This window comes from Schistocerca americana, chromosome 2 (genome assembly GCF_021461395.2).
Source record: "Schistocerca americana isolate TAMUIC-IGC-003095 chromosome 2, iqSchAmer2.1, whole genome shotgun sequence".
In the NCBI taxonomy this organism is placed as follows: Eukaryota; Metazoa; Arthropoda; class Insecta; order Orthoptera; family Acrididae; genus Schistocerca; species Schistocerca americana.
The window spans coordinates 203,667,007-203,691,112 of NC_060120.1; the positions used below are offsets into that span (position 1 = coordinate 203,667,007).

The 24,106-nt window shown below is 43.7% G+C and overlaps 1 protein-coding gene across 1 annotated transcript in view; it reads left to right on the forward strand.

The window, feature by feature from the left end:
• The first annotated feature begins 9,788 nt into the window (after window positions 1-9,788).
• Window positions 9,789-24,106, forward strand: part of LOC124593878 — a 256,554-nt gene continuing 242,236 nt past the window's right edge. Inside the window, exon 1 of the mRNA XM_047132225.1 lies at window positions 9,789-9,898. Within this exon, the coding sequence (XP_046988181.1) occupies window positions 9,805-9,898 (94 nt within the window). The 5' untranslated portion in view covers window positions 9,789-9,804. The remainder of the gene's footprint in view (window positions 9,899-24,106) is intronic.

Below are 24,106 nucleotides of genomic sequence, written 5' to 3' on the forward strand. Positions count from 1 at the left end.
GAACGTTCTGTTGACACACAGTCAATACTGATTTAGGAAACATCGTGTTTGTGAAACACAACTAGCTCTTTTCTCACTCTAAGTGTTGAGTGCTATCGACAAATGATTTGAAATTGATTCTGTATTTTTAGATTACCTGAAGGTTTCTGACACCTTACCTCATAAGCGGCTTGTTACCAAATTACGTGCTTTTGTAATATCGTCTAGTTATGTGACTACATTCGTGATTTTCTGTCAGAGAGGTGAATACTTCGTAGTAATTGGCCAAGAGTCATTGACTAAAACAGATGCGATTTCAGGCGTTCCAAAGGTAGTATTATAGGTCCTCTACTGTTCCTTATCTATATAAGAGATTTAGGAGACAATCTGAGCAGCCGCCTTAGGTTGTTTGCAGATGATGCTATCGTTCATCGTATAGTAAAGTCATCATAAGATCAAAACCAACTGCAAAGCGATTTAGAGAAGATATGTGTATGTTGTGAAAATTGGCAATTGACCCTAAATAATGAACAGTGTGAGGTCATCCACATGAGTCGTAAAAGGAATCCGTTAAACTATCATATCTAAATGCAATAAATTCAACTAAATACCTTGGAATTACAGTTGCGAACAAATTAAATCGGAAAGAACACACAGAAAATGTTGTGGGGAAGGCGAACCTAAGACTGCGTTTTCTTAGAAAAACACTAGATGTAAACACTTATACTATAGCGATTGCGTATGCTATTCTTGTCCGTCCTCTTTTGGCGTAATGGTTCGCTGCGTGGGATCCTTACCGGATAGGATTAACGGAGGACGATGAGAAAGTTCAAAGAAGGGTAGCACGTTCTGTATTGTCAAGAAATAGAGGGGAGAGTGTTACTGACATGATACAGGGTCTGGGGTGGACATCATTAGAAAAAGACTTTTCTCGTTGCTGTGGGATCTAATGGTTCAAATGGCTCTAAGCACTAAGGGACTTAACATGTGATGTTGTCAGTTCCCAGACGTAGAACTACGTAAACCTAACTAACCTAAGGACATCACACAGATCCATGCCCAAGGCAGGATTCGAACCTGCGTCCGTAGCAGCCTCCTGGTTCCGGACTGAAGCGCCTAGAACCGCTCGGCCACAGCGGCCGGCTCTGTGGGATCTTCTCACGAAATCTGAATCACCAACTTTCTCCTCCGAATCCGAAAATATTTTGTTGGCGTCGACGTATATAGGGAGAAACGATCATCATAATAAAATAAGAGAAATCAGAGCTCGCACGGAAAGTCATAGGCGTTCGTTTTTTCCTCGTGCTGTTCGAGAATGGAATAACAGAATTATTGTGAATGTGGTTCGATGTACCTTTCGCCAGGTACTTGAGTGTGATTTGTAAAGTAGCCTTGTAGATGGAGATATACGCAATGTGTCCACCCCTCTTACAGCAATTAAGGTCTGTAGGCTTTCGATAATGTAGCTGGAGTTTACCGGTTACCGGAACGTCGATGTCGGCTTGAGGGCGCCCTGAGCTGGAGAGCCCGGTGTTTTAGCGAGGCGCCGTCCAGTGGCAACTGCAGGCCAGTGTGCCAGTGCTGCGCTCTGCAGGGGAACAGGAGAGGCAGCAAGCTGACAGCCTCCGCATCTGCACGCAGCGGGCGCCCAGCCCAGCAGCAGCTGCCGGCGATGCCACAGCGCCGCAAGAAAGCCGTGATTTATTGCGCGCCGATTTATGCAAAGAAACTTGCGCCAGAAATGCTGTCGCCACAAGCTGTGGCCCCGTTCTCGCTCCGCAACTACTGCTCTCCGCGTCCCTGTCGGCTGGGCCGTTTACAGCTACCGACACCTCTACGTGCTTACCGTCTACCTAGCAACGTAAATATCATGATTCTGACACAGGCATGCGTATTGTTTCAGCGGCAGTGGACCATATTTTACCACAAATATGTTAAAAACAGTTCCACTCCCCCCGGTTCCGACCAAGTATTTTGGGAGGCTGTGAGGCAAGTTTCAGCTACACGAACACGAAACTTGGACGCTTTGAAATATAATCAGTAATAATCAATCCAAAACATCAGCAGTGTTTTCATTAATAAACGCCCAGTATTAGGCAGTATTCGGACAGACCACAGGGAAAGAACAAACAAAATACCTTGCTACCTGTGTATCCAACTGATGTCAGTGTTCCTCAGTAAAGAACGTTACTCTACAACGAATCTTTAACTGATTCTATTCAACCGACATTACGATACTGTCTGATAATATGTATCTGCATACACCTATGTAATGCTGAGCAGGCCACTGGATGTTTCGGTAGGCGGACCTGTCAGAATAAAAAGAGGCGGGCAATATTGTATTGTCAGTAGAGAGATTGTAACAGAACGGGTCGGTTGGAAGAACTCACTGACTTCGAAGGTGTATAATGAAATAACGAAAGTCGTACTGTACTGATATGCTCTAGCACCGCGTACACGAGCTACAGAAGGGCAGTGTATTGGAGAATCTGCCATTTGTACTCAGGTGATTCGTGTGAAAAGCTTTCCGATATGAACATGGCTGCACGAGGGAAATTAAGAGACTTTGAACGACGAATGGCAGTTGGAACTAGACTCGCAGGGTATTCAGTTTAGGAAATCTATATGGAATTCAACATTCCTTGATCCATAGTGGCAAGAATGTGCTAAGAATACCAAGCTTCAAGCATTACCTCTCACAACAGATAATGCAGTAGCCGACAGCCTTCACTTAATGACCGAGAGCAGCGGCGTTTGCGTAGAGTTGTCATTGCTAACAGACAAGCAACATTGCACGATATCAGTGTAGGACAGTGCGGCGGATTCTGGCGTTAATGGGCTACGGCAGCAGACGACCGACGCCAGTTCCTTCGCTCATGGCACGACACCGAGTGCAGCACCTCTTCTGGTCTCGTGACCACACCGGTAGGCTCCTAGACGACTGGAAAACCATGGCCTGATCAGATGAGTCCTGAACTCAGTTGGTAAGAGCTGATGATAGGGCTGGAGTGTGGCGCAGATCTCACGAGGCCATGGACCTAAGATATCAGCAAGACGCTATGCTCCACAATGTGTGGGCTGTGTTTACATGGAATGGACTCGGTCCAACTGAACCGATCATTGACTGTAAATGGTAACGTTCGGCAATTTGGAGACCATTTGCACCATTCATGAACTCCATGTTCCCAGTCGACGATGCTCCATGTCACCGGACCACAGCTGTTCACGACTGGTTTCAAGAATATTCTGGAAAATTCCATCGGATGGTTTGGCCACCCATATCGGCCGACATGAATTCCATCGAACATTCATGGGACATAATCGAAAGGTCCGTTCGTTCACAAAATCCTGCACCAGCAATACTTTCACAGTTATGGACGTCTATAGAGGCAGTATGGCTCAATATTTCTGAACGGGACTTGCAACGACTTGTTGAGTTCATGCCACGCCGAGCTGCTGAGCTACGCGAGGCAAAAGGAGGTCCGAGGAGATGTTAGCAGGTATTCCGTGACTTTTGTCACCTCACTGTACTTTATGTCCGCCACCAGTAGCTGAGTGGCCAGCGCGACAGAATGTCAGTCCTAAGGGCCCGGGTTCGATTTCCGGCTGGGTCGGAGATTTTCTCCGCTCAGGGATTGGGTGTTGCGTTGTCCTAATGATCATCATTTCATCCCCATCGACGCGTAAGTCGCTGAAGCGGCGTCCAATCGAAAGACTTGCGTGCAGTGAACGGTATACCCGACGGAAGGCCCTATTATATTTTAAGGTACTTTATCAAATGACTTTATGACTTTGATTTGATGCAGAAAACTACACTTACAAATAAGTATAAAGTAAAACAATAATATCTACTACGGAAAAAAACAGAGCCTACATTAGAGCTTGAAAACGACAGCTACTAAGATTCCAATCAGGGGTATATAAGTTGAGGACACTGTGTAAGTAGGCTGTTTGCTATGTAGGTAGGCTTATAACACTACAACAGCATTTACATAGAATTTAAATGACAGATATACTACATTGCATAGAATTAAACCACGACATCAAAGTTTTAACAAAGAAAGGAGTATACAACTTTATGTTATCGATTCAAACACATTTACAGATACTCAATGTTATAACATTAAACCAAAGCAAAAGGCAAAATAAATCAGTAGAGCATTAGAGCTATGGTGTTACAGGCTGTTTAAGCTTTTATGTTGGTAACGCCACGGAGCACTCTGTATGAAAATCACTGACTGTGCTGTGTGCAGTCTGTGGCTGCTTTGCATTGTTGGAATTTTTGCTATTGTAGTGTTGCGCAGTTGGATGTGAACAGCGCGTAGCGTTGCACAGTTGGAGGTGAGCCGCCAGCAGTGGTGGATGTGGGGAGAGAGATCGCAGAACTTTGAGAGCGGACGATCTGGTCGTGTGTCTATCAGAAAGAGTAAATTTGTATCAGAAGATTCCAGGTTTATATCCTGGCAGGGTCGCCATATGAAACATCCCCTTAGAAAAATTAATGAATTACTGTACTGATAAACCTCTTACGTTATTTGATTTTCAAACAGCTGAGCAGAACTGAACGTACTCAGACATTTCTCTCTTTACTTATTCTGATCAACACTAAACTGACACACAATATTTTTAGCGCAACGCAATCTGACTTTCAATAATCCCTACAAAAGAATGGCCCTGACTAACAATAACCTACACCTTTCATGAATCACTTACCTCACAAAAATCTTCGTTCCTCGTACTACTGCAATACAGCGAGCGTCAGCACTGCCAGATAAATAAAAGATTCTAACTACTGAAGGACTCGCTGTTTTGCAGTAGTTCGAGTAACTAAGATTTTTGTGAGGTAAGTGATTCATGAAAGGTGTACGTTATTGTTAGTCAGGGCCAATCTTTTGTAAGGATTATTGAAAGTCAGATTGCGTTGCGCTAAAAATATTGTGTGTCAGTTTAGTGTTGATCAGAATAAGTAAAGAGAAAAATGTCTGGGTACGTTCAGTTCTGCTCAGCTGTTTGAAATTCAGATAACGTAAGAGATTTATCAGCACAGTAATTTCTTTAATTTTTCTAAGGGGATGTTTCAACTGCAGTAATGGAGTGAGATAATGGGTTGGTATAGGACAGAAAGATGTAGTGACGTAATACACGCAGTGACGATGCGTTTAAAAGAAAGTGGCGTTACTGAGTGAAAGAGAAAGAAGCATAACTGGGCCAAGACGGAAGCACTTGCTTTACTGTTTCACGAACAGATAACTGGCCATATCAGTTACATTTTTAGTGAAAAGTTATGAGGTTGACAAAAATAAGTGCTTCAGATTGTTCTTCTTAAATGCAACGGCCCACTGAATTATGCGCAGGCTGCTGGCTGGTTTGTTCCAGAGGCGAGCAGGAGCAACAGACGAGTTTGTTAATGTTTTCGCTTTTCGATACCCGATAAGTGAGACCAAGTGCTGTGACTCTAATGCGATGACAGATATTTCATCTCCGATGTGAGGTACAGGGCAGCATCCACACTGAAGAGCAGATGAAGTAGGCACAGAGCCATACCGTATGTTGGTCACGTAATACCTTTGGACGATATTTCAGTGCCGTAACTCAATACAGTATTGGAATGCTATTCTCATTAGAAGTCGTTATCCATTTGCTGTAGCTTAATACTAATAGTACACTGTGTTTGCAATCTTCTCTTTTCAGATAAAGTGGTAATTCATATTCATTGCTCCGTTCTATAATTTAGTCAATGCTTGATAACCAAGGTATTACCTCCATCCAAACAGTGATAACAGAAGTAAAATATTAGATAGGTGCATAAGTCCGCAGTGTTTTTCCATAAGATTAATAAACACCACAGACACACATAACAGAGACGTTAATAACCAATAACATATTCCCTGCACGATTTACAACAGTCTGCCAACGCTACGGTAATTTTTCAATTCCACGACCGTAGAGACCGCGTGGTTTTGAAGCAAAAACTAGTCGAGCCTTGTTCGGAGCGCATTTTCATCCTTGAAGGTTGTTCGACAGAGATAGGAAAAGGTGAAAATATCAAGGCGCAAAATCAGGTGAATTATGCGGGTGCGGAATGACTTCCCAACCCAATTCCTGTGTAGTGACTTTATGTTCATTCCACTTGGATATCAAGACACCATTCTCGTTACCAGCAACGATACAGGATAGGCATGGACGGTATTGTTCAAGAGCCAATTGATGACGAGCGAGCAGAGATGTACACACGGCCACCCGCAAATTTTTGTGATATTGGCTTAGAGCACGCAGTAAACATTGCCTGCAAATCAGCACTATGGTTGAATGTTCACAGTTCATCATTGTTAAAAGAAAAGAAAAAATATTCCTTGAGGTCTATGTTTATGTGCTGCTCCATGACTCTGCTGTCAATATCTTTATTCTTTGCTTTTGTGTAACTTCTATGTTTTTTTCAGTAAATGTGTTTTTTTCGTATCCAGGGTGTAATTGTAAAGTTAATAAAATGTTTTCTTGCCTTTAAAATAACATCTTTCATCGATCATATTTGCCAGTTCTCGTGTACACTGAAGTGGATCATTGTGGATTAATGCGTTTAAACGATCTTCGTCAAACCCCTTGTGAGGCAACGGGCGAGTTGTGGCGCCCTGAAAATATTCTAAGTTCAGAGTTGGTGGCCATTGCTGGGGCCGCTCGGCAAGCCGTGGCTCGTTAGCAACTGCATGATGCCACACAACGGCCGGACCACATGGTGATGCTGTGTCGATGAAGGAGGCATGCAGGGAGTGCCAAAGATGGCGGACTTTGTGAAACCTTAATGGCAGACATCTCACAGTTCGTATAGAAATTAATAGCAGCCACATGAATCATGATACCTCAAAAAGAAGCCTGAACATTATCAATAATTAAATTACGATTCTGATGGTGTAATCAGACTTTCAATATCTTTATTAGTTTAGAGCTTAGTATCTGGCGATAAATTGTACAAGTAACACCCAGCAACGAATTTCCAAAATCTAAACGTTTCATTCGATTTTGTCGACCGATGTGTCTTTAGAAAGCTATTAGTGTAAACCTAAATTGGTATAAATTACAGGCATGTACTTTGAATAGTACATGAGTTATTGGAGGTCAAAGTGGCTGATTACCATCGATCGCGTCAGGCCATAAATACTCCACAGTTGCACGAAAAAACGATAGTACCATGCTTATAAATATATTTATTCGGCTATGTCTTTGTTTATATCCAGTATATACTATTCATGAAGGAATTGGTTAAATATTTACTGTGTTTAGAAAACAGCGACAAACGCCACCACCGGTTGCATGCAATCTATCCTTTCTGAACACCGTCTGTGCCTTTGTAAAAATTTCGCCAGAATTTATCTCTGGCTTCAGCCAGCTTTCTGTACCTATAACGATTTCAGCTTCGGTGCTTTCTATCAGCGCTTGAAGTTCCGGTACTTTACCAATGCAGCTTCGACAGTTTACAATTACGATACCGATTGCTGCTTGGTCCCCGCATGTCCTGACTTTGCCCCGCACCCTTTGAGGCTGTTGCCCTTTCTGTACTTGCCCGAGGCCATCTAACCTAAAAAACCACCCCGTACACGCCACACAACCCCTGCTACTCGTGTAGCCGCCTGCTGCGTGTAGTGGACTCCTGACCTATCCAGCGGAACCCGAAACCCCACCACCCTATGGCGCAAGTCGAGGAATCTGCAGCCCACACGGTCGCAGATCCGTCTCAGCCTCTGATTCAGACCCTCCACTCGGCTCTGTACCAAAGGTCCGCAGTCAGTCCTGTCGACGACGCTGCAGATGGTGAGCTCTGCTTTCATCCCGCTAGCGAGACTGGCAGTCTTCACCAAGTCAGATAGCTGCTGGAAGCCAGAGAGGATTTCCTCCGATCCATAGCGTCACACATCATTGGTGCCGACATTAGCGACCACCTGCAGATGGGTGCACCCTGTACCCTTCATGGTATCCGGAAGGACCCTTTCCACATCTGGAATGACTCCCCCCGGTATGCACACGGAGTGCACATTGGTTTTCTTCCCCTTTCTTGCTGCCATATCCCTAAGGGTCCCCATTACGCGCCTAACGTTGGAGCTCCCAACTACCAGTAAGCCCACCCTCTGTGACCGCCCGGATCTTGCAGACTGAGGGGCAACCTCTGGAACAGGACAAGCAGCCACGTCCGGCCGAAGATCAGTATCAGCCTGAGACAGAGCCTGAAACCGGTTCGTCAGACAAACTGGAGAGGCCTTCCGTTCAGCCCTTCGGAATGTCTTTCGCCCCCTGCCACACCTCGAGACGACCTCCCACTCTACCACAGGTGAGGGATAAGCCACAATGTGGGCAGTATCCCGGGCAGCCACAGTCGTAGTCCGATCGGGGGATGCGTGGGACGAGCTGGCCGTCTCCGACAAACCCCCATCCGGACCCCCACAGTGATGCCCATTGACAACAGCCTCAAGCTGTGTGACCAAAGCCAACACTGCCTGAAGCTGGGAGCGAAGGGATGCCAACTCAGCCTGCATCCGAACACAGCAGTTGCAGTCCCTATCCATGCTAAAAACTGTTGTGCAAAGAACGTCTGAACTAATCTACGGAGAGCACAAACAACTTGACACAAAAGTTAAACGGTTATTAAAATACAAGATTGCCTAGTAAACGCAGTAATGCTGCTACTTACGCACTTCTGACACACTGCTCGGCGGCGGAAGGAGACTACGCGATTTTACACTATTCAGGTACTAAAACGCGATGCTAAAACTCTCAAATACTATAATACGCCCGAAATTTATGAATTAAACAATGCAAGTACCAAAAACACTCGAAGAAATTAAGAATTAAACTATGTAACAAGTAAGTGAGTTAAGAGTATACGACTTGCTGCTGCAGCTGCTTATCCAACGGCGGCAGGGAGCACACTGTCTGTGACCAACCGGCACTAGCCGTTCAAAACAAAAACAGAAGACTATCGACCACGCGAATTTACACTATTCAGGTACTAAAACGCGATGCTACAACTCTCAAATAATATAATACGCCAGAAATTTATGAATTAAACAATGCAAGTACCAAAAACACGCAAAAAAAAGAGAATTAAACTATGTAACAAATAAGTGAGCTAAGAGTATACGACTTGCTGCTGCAGCTGCTTATCCAACGGCGGCAGGGAGCACACTGGCTGTGACAAACCGACACTAGCCGTTCAAAACAAAAACAGAAGACAGTCGACTACGCGAATTTATACTATTCAGGTACTAAAACGCGATGCTACAACTCTCTAATACTATAATACGCCCGAAATTTATGAATTAAACAATGCAAGTAACAAAAACACGCAAAGAAATTAAGAATTAAACTATGTAACAAATAAGTGAGCTAAGAGTATACGACTTGCTGCTGCAGCTGCTTATCCAACGGTGGCAGGGAGCACACTCTGTTATGCTGTGTAATAATAGTGTTGGTTATATTCTGCTGTCTGGGAATATTATTTAGTGAGTGTTATACCACATCAATTACAACACTTTCATACACAGATAATGTGGTTTGCAGAAATGGGCTATGCTGGTAACTAGTCAGCAGACGTAAAAAATAGTAGCTATGATATATACTGCAAATTTTTGTCTGTATAAAAGTATGGTAGTACTCAGTATAGTCAGTGACAACATTTCGTGGCATCATTTACAACTGCCGTTATTTGACACAGAAATTTTTGAAGCATAATTTTGTTTACATCCTACTGGATGGCTTGACCTCACTATGTCTCTGGTACTTCCAGATATGGACGGCTTGTATCGCAGACAGACCCATCTCGCAAGAGGTGCGCAGATGCCAAGGATACTTGTAGAACTGATGCTGCTGCTGCTGACAATGGTGCCGCGAGCGGCGGGATCGACACCTGAAGTGGGCACTGGCCTTTACGGTAAGTTCTGAGGCACTACTGACAGATGTCGCTGGAATCCCGTCATGCAGCCAGTGTCAATCATTTATCATTTACTGCCAAGTAAGGAACAAGATTAAGTTGTAGTCATAAACTCACCATAAACAGAGAGAAAAGTAACTTGCTAAGCTAATAATAACTGTACATAAGAACATGGGTGTCTGCAGATACTCCAATCGATTGCGAAAATCTGGGGAAGTTTTGTGCAGATGCATTGCACAGTGTCTCTAATAAGCCTGTCTATTGCGTCACAGAACACTCCTCAGTACTGAGCACACAGTCTGTAAATAAAGCTGCCTAGAAAGTAGCGTCTGCCGCCAACAGTGAAGTCCCTGCTGAGAGGTTTCGCCTGATTTCATGCAGCCCACATAACGTAACTGTCATGCATTTCCTTCTGCATGACAGTTCTCGGCCGCACACTGCAGGGGCGACGAAGATGACCCTGCAGCATTTTCGATGGGAATTGTTCGATCACCCACCATATGGTCCACACTTGGCTCCCTCTGATTTTGATCTCTTTGCTCACCTGAAGGACAGTATTTTGGCACGGACAACGAGCTGCAAACCAGTGTAGGGAATTGGAGGAAATCACAGGTGCCTGCCTTCTATGACAAGAGAACTGGAAAGTTGTTACCATACTATGACAAACATCTACGTCAGAGCGGCTATAAGGAGTACCTAAATGTTATAAACAAACCATTTTTTATTTTCACTGCAGTTTCAGTTTCGTAATAGATCAGAGGTTGAGAAAAGAATAGCCCTTGTATGCTCTCCAAGAGTGAGAAAGGTTCTGAAATCATGCAGTGAAATTGCCTATGAAACCAATAACATGGCTTGGTGACTCAGTTGGTTAAATGTATTACATATAGTGCATTTGCTCTTCACTGTACTGGTGTAATTAATTTTAGTGCATTCGTATTTCTGACTGTGTAAAAACTATCGTGGCTTTGGTCTTCTAAACATTGGCTACAAACTGTACTCAGTGATAATCAATAACCACATGAAGAATATCACAGAAGCTGTTTTTTCTGAAGAATAAAACGTATTGAGATCAGGATGTTCGTTGTAATAAAAATCATTATAGGAAAACATAGAGAATTTAATACAGAAACCCATACGGCCTTTATCGACCCTGAGCAGGGGTTTCATCGTGTGAGTTGCGATAGGCTATGGAAGATTATGTCAGAGTGTAGTCCTTATCACCTAACAGAGGTAGTGAAAAGTATTTACAAAATATACACATTTTTATAAACAGAGGTAGGAATCGATTAGAAGAAATAATTATTAACCAAGGTGTAAGACAAGGATGTGCACTATCACGTACCCCTTTTAATATTTACACTGACTTCATTCTTTGCAAATGGAAATGTAAAGTAAACGAAGGAATTTAGATAACGAACGAGGTATCCCTGACTGCAATTTTGTTTGTTGATGACATCGTTATTATTCAAAAGAATGAAGATCACCCACAAAGATCAGTATACCAGCTGAACGAAATACGCAAGAAATTTCTGATAATGAAACAAAAATAATGGCTTATCGAGGAAAACATGCAGTCAGATCAAAAATTGTTTTGGATAATTCGGTTTAGAACTAATGTTTCGAATCTCTAATTTTGGCTGCGCTATAAGTTTGGATTCTGATTCTGACACAGAAACCAAAATACACAAATTCCAAGTTGGCTGTGGTACTATTTGCAGGACATTGTCCCATAAGGTACAAAAAAGAGACCTTCATGGAAATCGGTAAAGTGGTAGTGGCTCCTGTGTTATACTATAGAAGCAAAAGCTGGGTTGCCACAAAGAAAAAATAATAAATAAATAAATAAAACTCAAACAGCAGTGATGAGGTTACTAAGAAAGACGGCTGCGCGATAAGAGTCAAGATCGGAAATGAAGATATTAGATCAGAATTAAGTATTTTCAACATGAATAAAAACGTTCAAAAATCACGTGAAGATTGGAAACAACGCTTCATGAGAATGTCAAGTCACAGAGTTCCCCAGAAGGTCCTGAACCACGAGCCGAGTGGGAAAGGAAACACTGGAAGACTTCGTAAAGGATGGGAACGATTTTGTTTGTAAGTTCGGAACAGGCAACAGCCTAATCTTTGAAAGGAAGATGATGATCGTAATGATGACTACGACTGTATTTCAATTTACATTGCTACTAAAATAATCTGTCAGCTAATCAACTGAGCTGCTATACATTATTGCTGTAATAGGCAATTTCGTTACATAATTTTGGAATCTTAGGTGACTGCTAATAACTGGTGGAGAAATTCTAAACTGCCACACACGTGCAGACATTCAGGGGAAGAGGTGAGGCTTCGGACTGATGATGCCACGTGAACTGTGTTAGCTGTCTTGGGCTGTAACAGGTAACTCGCACACCTGAAGCCGAGAGCGGTGATAGACTATGCGTGGCGCGTCTCCCTCCGGTGATAAGCGCATTAGGCGGCAGGCGTGAGCGAACTCCAACGCCGGGGATAAAAAGCCAGAGCTCGTTGGCGGGGGCGTGTAGAGTGCCGCGCTGGCGCCCCCTGCCGGGATTATTAACCACTTCCGCCGCCCGGTGTCGCTAATTACCCCAAGTTGGCCGCGGCGCAGGTGCGCCAGCTGAAGGCAAGTTCTGCGCAGAGCTGCTCCACTCACCTCGATTTTACTCCTTCGCAGACCTCTACCCCCTTTCATTTAAACATCAAGCAACAATCGCATCCACTCGTTACCTGTATCAGCTTACAGATCGTCGGAAGCAAACTTTAGTTCGCATAATCATAGTGAAATATCGCTGCGATGAAAACTGAAAGGCGCAGGGCGTTATTCTCTAAGGAACCGATGGCTCGCCGATGTTCGTGGCTGGTTGGAGGCATAACACGACAGATTTCACGTATCCCGGTAGTAATTAACTCAGGTTCCTGATTCCCTATGGTCAACATGAAGAACACTCGATGAATAAAAACCACAACCCCACTCATACCGAAACACATCCTGAAACACAGCAACAGTTTATACCGAAAACTAACATTAGAAGAAACTTATTACGTGTAAAAGTCTATAGTTGAAGCGGAAAACGTAGTAAACCAGAACACAACACTCTGCAACTACACACTGTTTATCGCTCTAAGAGAACTAGCGCAGGGCACGGAACAAGAAAACACACTCACACACACGCATACACATACACAAAAAACCACTCCCCCATCACAAATGGTTCAAATGGCTCTGAGCACTATGGGACTTAACATCTATGGTCATCAGTCCCCTAGAACTTAGCACTACTTAAACCTAACTAACCTAAGGACAGCACACAACACCCAGCGATCACGAGGCAGAGAAAATCCCTGACCCCGCCGGGAATCGAACCCGGGAACCCGGGCGTGGGAAGCGAGAACGCTACCGCACGACCACGAGATGCGGGCCCCCGATCACACGCAGAGATATAAATAAGGAACAGAAGTCGTCAGAACTCCCGCTGCAATTTTCAGAACCTTCTCGCAATATGCATTACATTTCTCGCGAGACACGCGAACAGCTAGCGTAATATTTTGGATTGCAAACAAGGTGCGAAAGTTATGTTTTTCTGTGTCCAAAAGTAGTTGCAAGTCGTCTAACGACCGTGAGTACATGACAAACCACGTAACAGCCTAGGACACACCAAAACTGACAACAACACCATCGCAGTCCCAACTGTATAACGCTGACACACGTAAGTTCAAGTTTTCGTGTTTGTTTACCAACAGCCGCTCACACACTTGCTGATGACATGATGTATGCCGAGGAAAACGGCAAAAAAATCACATAAAATATGCCTGAAACAGCGGCAACAATCGTAAAAACCATGCCAAGACGTAACGTAAAAAATTTGGTATGAAATTATTCACAGAAAACAATATTTGAAACCAAACAGTACACATGTAATGATTTTTCACAATGCTTGTAAGTATACTATTTTTGCATATTTAAGCGTTAAAGAACCCACTGATGATGACGATATTGTTGCTGAAACTAATTTGGGAGTAAATAAATATAGAAAACAAAAGTATTTTCTCCATCAAGATGCACCCACAATCCCATACTGTTTCATACCACCCACGTCTTCTGTACTGCATAGCGTCTTCTGCACAGCATAGATGAGTCACATTGGATGCTATGACATCGTATCAGCTCTAGTGGCGTGAACATACGACTAACAACCCGAGCGAATTGTTTATTTCTTTCAGTGAGAGATTTATTTGCTACCTGTTAAAGACCTCCTTCGATTGGTCTTTAATTTTCAGAACATTCCAGATCACTCGAGAACATTCGACATGTCAAAATGTACATTAAAAAAAAATGTTTGTGTGTGCTGTACTCTTTAGAGTACAGCGCTTTATCGGAATGCTTTACCTGCCAAATCCTAGTCTCTGCTTCATATGGTTCAAATGGCTCTGAGCACTATGGGACTTAACTTCTTAGGTCATCAGTCCCTTAGAACTTAGAACTACTTAAACCTAACTAACCTAAGGACATCACACACATCCATGCCCGAGACGGGATTCGAACCTGCGACCGTGCGGTCGCGCGGTTCCACACTGTAGCGCCTAGAACCGCTCGGCCACGCCGGCCGGCTCTCTGTTTCATATGTTTTGTACTTGTCGTACACCAATGTTTTGTTCATGTGCTTGCAGTCGTTGTCTTTCATGAGCTTCACTCACTGTTTACACAAAGGAACTTCTTTCAGGACTTTGTAAACAACAGTAAAGAGAGGTGGGCAACAGACTGGCGTAGCAACTGTCATAGTAGGCAAGGTGGACCGGAGCGGAAATGGTTAGGGAACAGATTAACACAGTAAACAAAAGATTTGCGTAACTTAAATTTCTTCAAGAGAACGAAACTTATTAAAAATTAGCAACAGTGATAATGTTGGAGCCGTAACGAGGCGAAGTCACTGTGGCTTGCTGTAGAGAAGTGACTCCAAGCGTCAGTGAGCTGTGTAGCTACAGCGCTCGAAATCGAGACATGCTGGAGGTGTGGCCCAGCGGGCGCGCGCCATTGGGTCCGCCAGATGCCAAGCAACCAGTGTCGGCGTCTTATTATGGAAACTTGCCAGTCTGTTACTATAGCGCCCATGGAATGGTATCAATACGCGATACCACATAAACCTGTCATGAATTTTTTTTACACAGGAAGAATACACCAAAAGAAACACTTTATCAAAATTTTAGCTGCTAAGACACATTGAAAGTATTTAGAAAAAAAAAGTTTAAGTTTGCCAAATTTGTAGCTTGCCGGTCAGCTGCAGAAACGTACAACCCTGCCACAGCTGTAGCGGACAGCATATGTGCAACACGTTGGTCACATATCCTGGGTTGTCGGCATATCGGTAAACAGATAATGACACAGAGCAGCCGTCAATTGGAAGGCGAATTTCACTTTCTGGTGATAGCTTCTCTCATACAGTTGTTCACTGTTACTGTTCGCTCGAATTTACAACTCATTTAATGTTCATAATAATTGGCCCTGCCTTTGTGGTGTTGCTAAGTGTTAATAATGGAGATTAAACTCTATTACTTCTGTATTTATTGACATACGTTTTGTAATAGGATCTGTCTTTGTGGCAGATACCAGAGTTACACAGTATGTTTTCAACCTTGTAACCATAAAAAACGAAGAAAATGGTAGGCAATCGAATTCTGCTACTTCTCCTGAAGACTGGCATATATGTTCTTTATCAGATAATTTCTTGGACATTCATTCCAATGATTTCAAGATTTCGTTACAAATTGTGGTAACGTTAGAAAAACCAGGAAAACCGAGCGAGGTGGCGCAGTGGTTAGACACTGGACTCGCATTCGGGAGGACGACGGTTCAATCCCGCGTCCGGCCATCCTGATTTAGGTTTTCCGTGATTTCCCTAAATCGCTCCAGGCAAATGCCGGCATGGTTCCTTTGAAAGGGCACGGCCGACTTCCTTCCCCGTCCTTCCCTAATCCGATGAGACCGATGACCTCGCTGTCTGGTCTCCTTCCCCAAAACAACCAACCAACCAACCAAACCAGGAAATAACAATTCCGTGAGTTGTGATACAAACGACGATTTTTGTGCTAATTAAAGTACAGTACCTTTCACGCCCAAAGAAAATATGTACGGTAATAGATTTCAGTAAAGAAGAAAAGACTGTCAACTTTTTGGCTAAACGAAGGAGAGAGAAAACGCTTAAGCCTGAGCAATGTGCAGACCTGGTTTCTTTTCGTAAAATCTGAGCTTGAAATTTATAAATGGAAGAACGATTTATAGGAAATACGAAATATGCGCCAAAATGAAACTCGTAAAGTGTGAAAGACAAGCTTTTCGAAAGATTTAGTATTGCTCGTCAGAGTCATTGCACCGTTACCAAGAGAGATCTACGGGGCTGGGTGCTCTGAATTGCAAGTGAGATGAACATTACTGATTTCCAGGCTTCTTCGACTTCGTTAAACAGATGCAGTAAATTCTACGGAAAAGGAAGTAGCAAAATTGCGAAGTTTACCTGAGGTAAACGTGTAGAGAAGATGCCAATGATAGAAAGTTCGTAGCTGACGTGAAGACGAAACTTATTGTTATCTGAATATAAAGCCAATCAGTCAGTTTTCGTGGATACCGCACCTCATCATTTCGAGCGAAAAAGACACAGTAACTTGTCGATGAATGCTATCACACGTTTGTATTCAACAATTCCTGTGATAAGTAGCAGTAGATTACTGTTTCCACAACTTTATCTCTGTCCTCAGGAACATCAAGGGAAATTAGGACCAAAACTTTAAAAAAAAATGTTTGTTTTCTTGCAAAAGTCTTGTAACTGACGAGAGAATAGTTCATTGCTTTTATTGGAGTCTTGGCGTGGACATAAGGACAAATCTGTCTTTAGGAGGACGACAATACGACTGTTAATATACCGTCTAATTCGGACTCCACGCGGAACTAATAATGTAATTCAGCCTATCGATAAAAAAATTTCAACATTATAAAGCATTTTACAGATAACTGACGGGCAACATAATTTCCGACAGCTGTTTGTCATTTTAGGTACAGCAGCCGAACAATATTGTTAGCCGGCCGAAGTGGCCGTGCGGTTAAAGGCGCTGCAGTCTGGAACCGCAAGACCGCTACGGTCGCAGGTTCGAATCCTGCCTCGGGCATGGATGTTTGTGATGTACTTAGGTTAGTTAGGTTTAACTAGTTCTAAGCTCTAGGGGACTAATGACCTCAGAAGTTGAGTCCCATAGTGCTCAGAGCCATTTGAACCATTTTGAACCAATATTGTTAAACTTCAGTCATTTCTGCATTGTCAGTTTGTATCATCACATTTTACGAATTTGCTCAGGTATGCTGGTATACAGCACAATATGCAGAACTATGACCAGGACCATTTCTCACTCCAGTCCAGTTCTGTCTAAATAAAACTAGTAATTTCTGTGAAGAGCCTGAATGCATCAACTTTTTTTTATCAGGTGTGCCTGGTGTATGGAAAATGTTTGTTTTCGTCATCCAATACACACTTCGCATTTTTTGTGACGACTTCAGCGAATAGACAAGGAACTGTTTCATTGTTAGCAAAATATGTATTACTCAAAAATTATCATAAGAACTGTGCTACAGGAATTGTCATAACAAATTAAAGTCCCAACTGATGGAAGTCGTCTGTATTGTAACATCATACAGGTTGAAAGTTATTGAACTGTATCAAATAAATTCTGTACGCTTTGCGTTAGGACGCTCAAACTGCATTGTTGGCCGCGGGGCATGATGGGGATCAGTATGCGCATGAGCGTGCACCTTGTTGTCGGCCACCTTCATTTGGATGGGTTCGTCAATAAGCAAAATTGGCGTGTTGGGGACTGAGGATCCACATTTCGCGATCGAGAAGTCTCTTCCCTCTCAGTAGGTGATTGTGTGGTGTGCAATGACCAGTCGCGGAATAATCGGTGCGATATCCTTTGGTGGCACAGGTGACTACCGAATGGATGATGATGATGATGATGATGTTTGAATTGTGGGGCGCCCAACTGCGCGGTTATCGCGGCCGTACAAATTCCCAACCTTTGCTCAGTCCAATCTCGTCACTTTCATGAGTGATGATGAAATGATGAGGACAGCACAAACACCCAGTCATCTCGAGGGAGGTGAAAATCCCTGACCCCGCCGGGAATCGAACCCGGGACCCCGGTTCGGGAAGTGAGAACGCGATCACAAGACCACGAGCTGCGGACACTACCGAATGGAACGTGAAGGTTTTGGGAGATGATTTTATCCCCATTATCCAAAGTGACCCTCATTTCGACAAGCTGTGGCTCATGCAGAACGAAGCTCGACCCCATCGAAGCAGGAAAGTGATGTCCTGGAGGAGCACTTTGGGGATCGTATTCTGGCTCTGGTGTACACAGAGACCACTGGCATGGGCCTCGATTGGCCGGCGTATTCTCCAGATCTGAACACATGCGACTCCTTTTTGTGCGGCTATATTAAAGGCAACGTATACAGCAATAACCCAAAAACCGTTGCCGAGCTACAAACAGCCATTCAGGCGATCATCGACAGCATCGAATTTCCGAAACTTCAGCGGGTCATGCAGAATGTCGCTGTTCGTCTGCGCCACATCATCGCCAATGATGGCAGGCACATCGAACATGTCATAACCTAAATTCGAATATCTGTAGTGACGTTTACATGCTGAATAAAGTGTGTGCATGCCGTAGTTTGTAACTAATTTACGTTTTTTCTTCATATAGTTCAATAATTGTGACCCTGTACATCCCTTGATTTTCTTTCCTCTGCAACAGTGTGGTGTCGATATGAAATGCATGTTATTCAAAAAATTTGTGAATTGAGAAATTTTTTGCGTCGTTTGAGTGCTTAAAATTTACGTGTTTGCACTTTGCACTTCGCACTACGTGGCGCTAGGCCTGTTGTCAATGCCACGTTTGATTATTCGCCGATTCGAGCGCTGGGCAAGAAGGGTTGTCCAAACCGCTGTTATAAGCGGATCTTCGTACGGCAGAAGTGAGTAACTTATACATTCAGTGCGCCTTAGTATCTAAAATTTTTACAGGGTTTTTCTTTCGGTGTATTCTCCCTGCGTGAAAAATTTTAGGGTACGGTTTGGACCATGCCCTTGTTTACCCATTTCGTAATCCTGTTTCTTCAGCAGTTACCCTATGTATACTTGCTGCGTGTCTCACTCGCCCCTCTTCTCTAATCTCATCTTGCTGTTTATCAGTTAAGTTTTTTTCTCAGTCAGTTCATTGTCTTCCATTCTCAATCAGTTCATTTTCTCCCATTCTGAAGCGAAACGCGGATCTCTCACTTCCTACTTATTTCATTTCTTCGCTGTTTTTTCTCTATCCGTCGTTTAGGAATAAATATACTGATAAGCAGTGATTTGAATACAAAGTTCCTTGAACAGGTTTCGATATGATGTTCTTGAATTTACACCACACGCACGCTTTTGCACCCTAAAAACTTTTGCTCCGTGTGACGAGTTACCCGGCAGTGAGATCCCATACGACATGATAGAATGAAAGTAAACAAAATACGCAATCTTTTTTATGTTTATATGCCCTACATCTGACATCATTCTCAATGCAAATGCAGAATTGGTTAGTCGCTTCAGCAGTCCTGTAGGATACCCTTCCCAACTGAATTTATTATCGAGTTACAAATCCCAGGTCCGCAGCTCGTGGTCGTGCGGTGGCGTTCTCGCTTCCCACGCCCGAGTTCCCGGGTTCGATTCCCGGCGGGGTCAGGGATTTTCTCTGCCTCGTGATGACTGGGTGTTGTGTGCTGTCCTTAGGTTAGTTAGGTTTAAGTAGTTCTAAGTTCTAGGGGACTGATGACCATAGATGTCAAGTCCCATAGTGCTCAGAGCCATTTTTTTAACAAATCCCAGATATTTAACACAGTCAACCTCTCCGATCTGTATGTCTTCACATTTTGTACGAATGCTGGAAGGAAATCTCTTACAGGTTCTGAACTGCATATGGTGGATCATTTCAAAGTTTAATGACAGTGAATTAACTTTAAACCTCTTATTAATGCCGCTGAAAATTTGATTAGCAGCCATTTCTAAATCTCTACTTGACTTGTTGCTTATTGCAATGTTTGTATTATCTGCAAACAAAACAAACTTAGCATCTGGCAATGTAACAGAGGAGGGGTCATTAATGTACACAAGAAGAAGCTACGGATCCTGCATGGCCGGCCGTCGGCGGCCGAGCGGTTCTAGGCGCTTCAGTCTGGAACCGCGCGACCGCTACGGTCGCAGGATCGAATCCTGCCTCGGGCATGGATGTGTGTGATGTTCTTAGGTTAGTTAGGTTTAAGTAGTTCTAAGTTCTAGGGGACTGATGACCACAGATGTTAAGTCCCATAGTGCTCAGAGCCATTTGAACCATTTGATCCTGGATAGCACCTTGAGGAACACCACATGTAATCAAATGAAGACTGACTGCTTATTGGACAGGTATTTCGCGATGACACCTTTTGTTTCCTTTTAGTTAGATAAGACTCAATTTAGCAGCACTACTGCTGACACCATAATATTCTAATTTACTTAAGAGAATTCTGTGATACACACAGTCAAAGGCTTTTGACAGGTCACAGAAAATACCAGTAGCCTCTAATTTGGTATCTAATGAATTAAGTACATTCTCATTGTACGTGCAAAGAGCTTTCTCTACAGGGTGTTACAAAAAGGTACGGCCAAACTTTCAGGAAACATTCCTCACACACAAAGAAAGAAAATATGTTATGTGGACATGTGTCCGGAAACGCTTACTTTCCATGTTAGAGCTCATTTTATTACTTCTCTTCAAATCACATTAATCATGGAATGGAAACACACAGCAACAGAACGTACCAGCCTGACTTCAAACACTTTGTTACAGGAAATGTTCAAAATGTCCTCCGTTAGCGAGGATACATGCATCCACTGTCCATCGCATGGAATCCCTGATGCGCTGATGCAGCCCTGGAGAATGGCGTATTGTATCACAGCCGTCCACAATACGAGCACGAGGAGTCTCTACATTTGGTACCAGGGTTGCGTAGACAAGAGCTTTCAAATGCCCCCATTAATGAAAGTCAAGAGGGTTGAGGTCAGGAGAGCATGGAGGCCATGGAATTGGTCCGCCTCTACCAATCCATCGGTCACCGAATCTGTTGTTGAGAAGCGTACGAACACTTCGTCTGAAATGTGCAGGAGCTCCACTGAGCATGAACCACATGTTGTGTCGTACTTGTAAAGGCACATGTTCTAGCAGCACAGGTAGAGTATCCCGTATGAAATCATGATAACGTGCTCCATTGAGCGTAGGTGGAAGAACACGGGATCCAATCAAGACATCACCAACAATGCCTGCCCAAATGTTCACAGAAAATCTGTGTTGATGACGTGATTGCACAATTGCGTGCGGATTCTCGTCAGCCCACACATGTTGATTGTGAAAATTTACAATTTGATCACGTTGGAATGAAGCCTCATCCGTAAAGAGAACATTTGCACTGAAATGAGGATTGACACATTGTTGGATGAACCATTCGCAGAAGTGTACCCGTGGAGGCCAATCAGCTGCTGATAGCGCCTGCACACGCTGTACATGGTACGGAAACAACTGGTTCTCCCGTAGCACTCTCCATACAGTGAGGTGGTCAACGTTACCTTGTACAGCAGCAACTTCTCTGACGCTGACATTAGGGTTATCGTCAGCTGCACGAAGAATTGCCTCGTCCATTGCAGGTGTCCTCGTCGTTCTAGGTCTTCCCCAGTCGCGAGTCATAGGCTGGAATGTTCCGTGTTCCCTAAGATGCCGATCAATTGCTTCGAACGTCATCCTGTCGGGACACCTTCGTTCTGGAATCTGTCTCGATACAAACGTACCGCGCCACGGCTATTGCCCCGTGCTAATCCATACATCAAAAGGGCATCTGCCAACTCCGCATTTGTAAACATTCCACTGATTGCAAAACCACGTTCGTGATGAACACTGACCTGTTGATGCTACGTACTGATGTGTTTGATGCTAGTACTGTAGAGCAATGAGTCGCATGTCAACACAAGCACCGAAGTCAACATAACCTTCCTTCAATTGGGCCAACTGGCGGTGAATCGACGAAGTACAGTACATACTGACGAAACTAAAATGAGCTCTAACATGGAAATTAAGCGTTTCCGGACACATGTCCACATAACATATTTTCTTTATTTGTGTGTGAGGAACGTTTCCTGAAAGTTTGGCCGTACCTTTTTGTAACACCCTGTATACTGGAACCCTTAAGAAATCTAAATTGTGACTTTGACAATATACCGGTATTATTTGCAGTCACATGCCTACGGTGGAGCCTGAACACGACCTTTCCAAATATATTTGAAAAAGCCGGTAAAAGTGAAATGGGTCGATAGTTTGATGGTATCCCTTTATCACCGGTCTTGTAAAGCGGCTTAACTTCAGCATATTTTAGCCAGCCTGGAAATGTTCCGCTGATAAGAGATTGATTACACAAATAACGTAAGATAGAACTCAGCTGGGAACACTACGTGGGAAGCCCAGCCTTTATTGATGTCGCCTAGTTTCACTCCGAAATAGGAACGCCAGATCTTTCCCGTGAAAGCAGTAATTTTTCCTCCACAAATACAACAAAAACTGTTCAGCGAGTTCGCAAGGCCTCGGATAGGCATTATACACTAACATGTACTTACTTCCGCAAACTCAACACAGTGACCGATAGGCAGTGTCATTTGCAATGTGACATTTCGCTTTCTGCCACTAGGGGCGCAAGTGTTGAACAGTTGAATGCGATGCACCGCTTCTGAGCTTCATACAGTGTTTTCGTGTTTATTATCATTACTGCATACGTAAGTGATTTGTGCAAAAGCTGTGGGTGATTGGATGCTTTGAGTATCATTTTCGAATTCAGAAGGTCTAATTACATAAAGAACGCCTGTGTTTTCTAAAAAAGTTTTTGTGACTTTGCAGTTTTCTTGCATCGTGTTACCATCTGATGTTTAACCAAGGAGAAAGCAGAATTCCAAGCAGAATTTAAGCAAAAACCTCCATCCCTATTTAGGTATACTGCTAAATCAGTTTCAATCACTTCCCTGAGAACACTATCCCAACAGCTGAATGTGCATGCCAGAGTCTTCGTGTTGCCATATTCCACGGCGTACCAACAGCAGATTTTCTCTGCAGTAGCAGATTTTCTGTGGTGTGTGCATGCACATCTACACTCCGCAAGCCACCTTACGGTGTGTGGCGCGGGATACTTTGTGTACCAATGTCCCCAGCCTTTTCCTGTTCCACCGGCATGTGGTTCGCAGGAAGAACAAATGCCGTTAAGCTTCCGTGAGGGCTCGAATCTCTCTGATTTTATCTTCACGGTCTTTTTGCGAGGTATGTGTAGGAGGAAGCTACATATTCGCTGACTCTTCTAGGAACGTACCCTCTCGGAACTTTAACAGTAGACTATAACGTGACTCAGAACGCCCCTCTTGCTGCGTCTGCCGTTGGAGTTGAATGAGAATCTCCGATCACGCTTTTGTGTTAAATAAATGAACCTTTAAGGAAACGTACTGCTCTCCTCTGGATCTTCTCTGTTTCCTCTGTCCATCCTGTCTCGTACGGATTCCATACTGACGAGCAATATTCAAGTATTAGTCCATCGATGTTTTCTAAGCTACTTCCCTTGTTGACGGACAACATTTCCTGAGAATTCTTGCAGTGAATCTCTGTCTGTTATGACCCTTACCCCAGATTAATTTATGCGGTCGTTCCGCTTCTCTCCGTACACATAATTCTAGATATGTTACGGTGGTAACTGTTTCTATTTATTGTTCTGCAATTATGTAATTATAAAATAGAGGAAACTTCCTGGCAGATTAAAACTGTGTGCCGGACCGTGACTCGAACTCGGGACCTTTGCCTTTCGCGGTCAAGTGCTCTACCAACCGAGCTACCCAGGCACGACTCACGCCCCGTCCTCACAGCTTTAATTCCACCAGTACCTCGTCTCCTACCTTCCAAACTTCTCAGAAGCTCTCCTGTATACCTTACAGAACTAGCACGCATGGAAGAAAGAATATCGCGGAGAGATGGCTTAGCCACAGCCAAGGGATGTTTCCAGAATGAGATTTTCACTCTGCAGCGGAGTGTGCCCTGATATGAAACTTCCTGGCAGAT